Source organism: Mesocricetus auratus, unplaced genomic scaffold, assembly GCF_017639785.1.
Source record: "Mesocricetus auratus isolate SY011 unplaced genomic scaffold, BCM_Maur_2.0 Super-Scaffold_100031, whole genome shotgun sequence".
In the NCBI taxonomy this organism is placed as follows: domain Eukaryota; kingdom Metazoa; phylum Chordata; class Mammalia; order Rodentia; family Cricetidae; genus Mesocricetus; species Mesocricetus auratus.
Genome location: NW_024429212.1, coordinates 18,076,060 through 18,078,813, shown reverse-complemented (window position 1 = coordinate 18,078,813; position 2,754 = coordinate 18,076,060). Strand labels below are relative to the sequence as shown.

The 2,754-nt window shown below is 37.2% G+C and overlaps 1 protein-coding gene across 1 annotated transcript; it reads left to right on the top strand.

Moving 5' to 3' along the window:
- The first annotated feature begins 1,386 nt into the window (after nucleotides 1–1,386).
- LOC106021717 (olfactory receptor 2H2-like) lies at nucleotides 1,387–2,328 on the top strand. The gene has a single exon (XM_013118593.2). The coding sequence runs from the start codon at nucleotides 1,387–1,389 to the stop codon at nucleotides 2,326–2,328; it is 942 nt and encodes a 313-aa protein (XP_012974047.2).
- Nucleotides 2,329–2,754: the final 426 nt, after the last annotated feature.

Below are 2,754 nucleotides of genomic sequence, written 5' to 3'. Positions count from 1 at the left end.
TGACACTGGAAAGATGGCAGTAACAAAACAATATATAAACTTTCTAAAATGCATGGGAGGGTAAAAAGTATGAATAAAGCAAACAAAATATGGTAAAAATTGAATTATGCATGTAAGTGCTCTGAAAAATATCTTGTCCTGGGGCAGCCTGCACGTTAATATTTTTAATTATGGCAAATACTGGCTAGAAGCCAAATCTGCTTTCAGTATGTGGATTAAGTTAATAATATGACTGTAATATATTTTAAATACTAAATCACACAACAGCCTTTCTCAGAAGCAAGGCCCAGATACATATATGGTATTAAATTATTTGTACCGGTTTTTATTTATTTAAAATGTTTTAATACTATTTCCAAGTTTTGGTTTATTCACTTTCATTATCATTCTTCATCATCACCCTGTAAAGTATATGAATATCCCACCCTATAAAATTTAGAAATTACTATTTCAGTTAAATGGAGAATGAGGAATACTTATAAAGATGACCAAGTGCTAATCTTCACTGGATGAAAAGGTCAGTTAAATACATATGTGGCTGGGCGGTGGTGGTGCATGCCTTTAATCCCAGCACTCGGGAGGCAGAGGCAGGCGGATCTCTGTGAGTTCGAGGCTGGGCTGGACCGATAGCCTCCGAAACAATACAGAGAAACCTTGTCTCATAAAAACCAAAAAAAAAAAATACATATGTGTCTGATGATATTACAAACCCTCACAAGTTACTTGGGTGTTGAGTTCATTTATTTTAAGTGTTTTTTGTTTGTTTTCTCAAAGGAGATAGTGAAAATATGAAGCAGATGATCAAATCCACTCATGAGATCACACAGCATAAAAATGACTAAGTGATGACTCAAGCCTGAAAATTAAGAACTAAAGTGAAAAGGCGGAATTAAAAAGACAAAAAAGATTTCAGGAGAATCCAAAAAGGAGGAAATAAAAAATACAGAGCACAGACAGAAACAAGAATAAAATAGTCAGACAAACTGAAATGCACAAAAAACAAGAGGAAGTAAAAATGATAATAAGCATTGTCCAGTCTGTATATTCAGTAAACATAGTAAACACTGAGTTCTCAATAGCAAATATGCAACATATTTAATATTTATCAAAGTTATTTTATTAGAAAGCAAGTATATTTTACACAGTGTACCTTGAGGAGCTACAGATATAAAGTATCAAATATAAAAAGAATGGATGGTAGATATCAAATAAAGTACTAACTCAATCTATTATTTTTCCCTAAGCATTACAGGCTAACTTCATATTATTAATGAAAAATGAATAAAACAATTTGCACTGACTTGCTTCCTGCTTGCTAGGATCTTCACAGTCTTTTGAGCAATCACTTTTGTGTTATCTCTTGAAGAGGCGATTGTCCCAGAAAACATGGCCACAGTTTGCAATGACAGCCATGGCAATTTCATCCTCTATGGCTTCTCAGACAGACCATATTTAGAGAAGGTACTTTTTGGGGTCATTTTGGTCTTCTATTGTTTGACTCTTGCTGGAAATGCAGTTATAATTCTTGTTTCCTTGATGGACCCCAAACTCCAGACGCCTATGTATTTCTTCCTTTCTAATCTTTCCTTAATAGATATTTGTTTCACCAGCAGCTGTGTTCCTCAGATGTTGGTTAATTTGGGAGGTTCAGACAAGATTATCACCTTTCATGGCTGTGCCACTCAGCTCTACATCTTCCTGTGGCTTGGTGCCACCGAATGTGTTCTTCTTGTTGTCATGGCTTTGGACCGCTATGTAGCAGTGTGCCATCCTCTGAGATATACAACTGTCATGCACCCCAAAGTCTGTCTACAACTGGCTGTCCTTGCTTGGGGTGCTGGCCTGATTCAGTCTCTGATCCAGTCTTCTGCTACCCTCAGATTGCCCTTTTGCTCCCACCGGGTGGTAGATGACATTGTATGTGAAGTTCCAGCTCTGATTCAGCTCTCCAGTGCAGATACTACCTACAATGAGGTCCAGATGTCCATAGCCAGTGTTATTCTCCTAGTGTTACCTTTGGTCATCATCCTTTCCTCCTATGGTGCTATTGTGAAGTCTGTGATGAAGATAAAATCAAGTACAGGGCAGAAGAAAGCATTTGGTACCTGCACTTCTCACCTTCTTGTTGTCTCTCTCTTCTATGGTACTGTCACAGGTGTCTACCTGCAACCTAAGACTCACTATGCTCATGAACGGGGCAAGTTTCTCACCCTTTTCTACACAGTAATAACTCCAACTCTTAACCCCCTCATCTATACACTGAGGAACAAGGAAGTAAAAGAAGCAGTGATAAGATTGGGGTGGAGAACTTGGAATTCCCACAGATAACTGAGGAAGCTAACATATCATTTTCTGTTTCTTTACTTAAAAAGACAGAACATCATAGCTAAAAAATTCCTGAGGTAGCTCCCCTACCATGTCAAGAACAGTTTCATTTTATTTGGGGTTTGGTGTTGGCTTTATCAATCAGTTATTGATTAGACCCTCAATTTCTTCAAGGTACTGATTCAGATACAATATGACAGATAAACTATTTTAATAGACCTTTTCATGAGAAATATAATACAGTTGATTATATGTTTCATACCTTTCCACTCTTCCTATTTACTTCATATTATACCTGGAGTTGAAACCAGAGCATTCTACAAATTAAGCACACACTTTCTTTGACCTACACTGTGGGTCTCTTTTTATTTAGTTTAAAAACCTTAAATATGCTGGGCGGTGGTGGCGCACGCCTTTAGTCCCAGCACT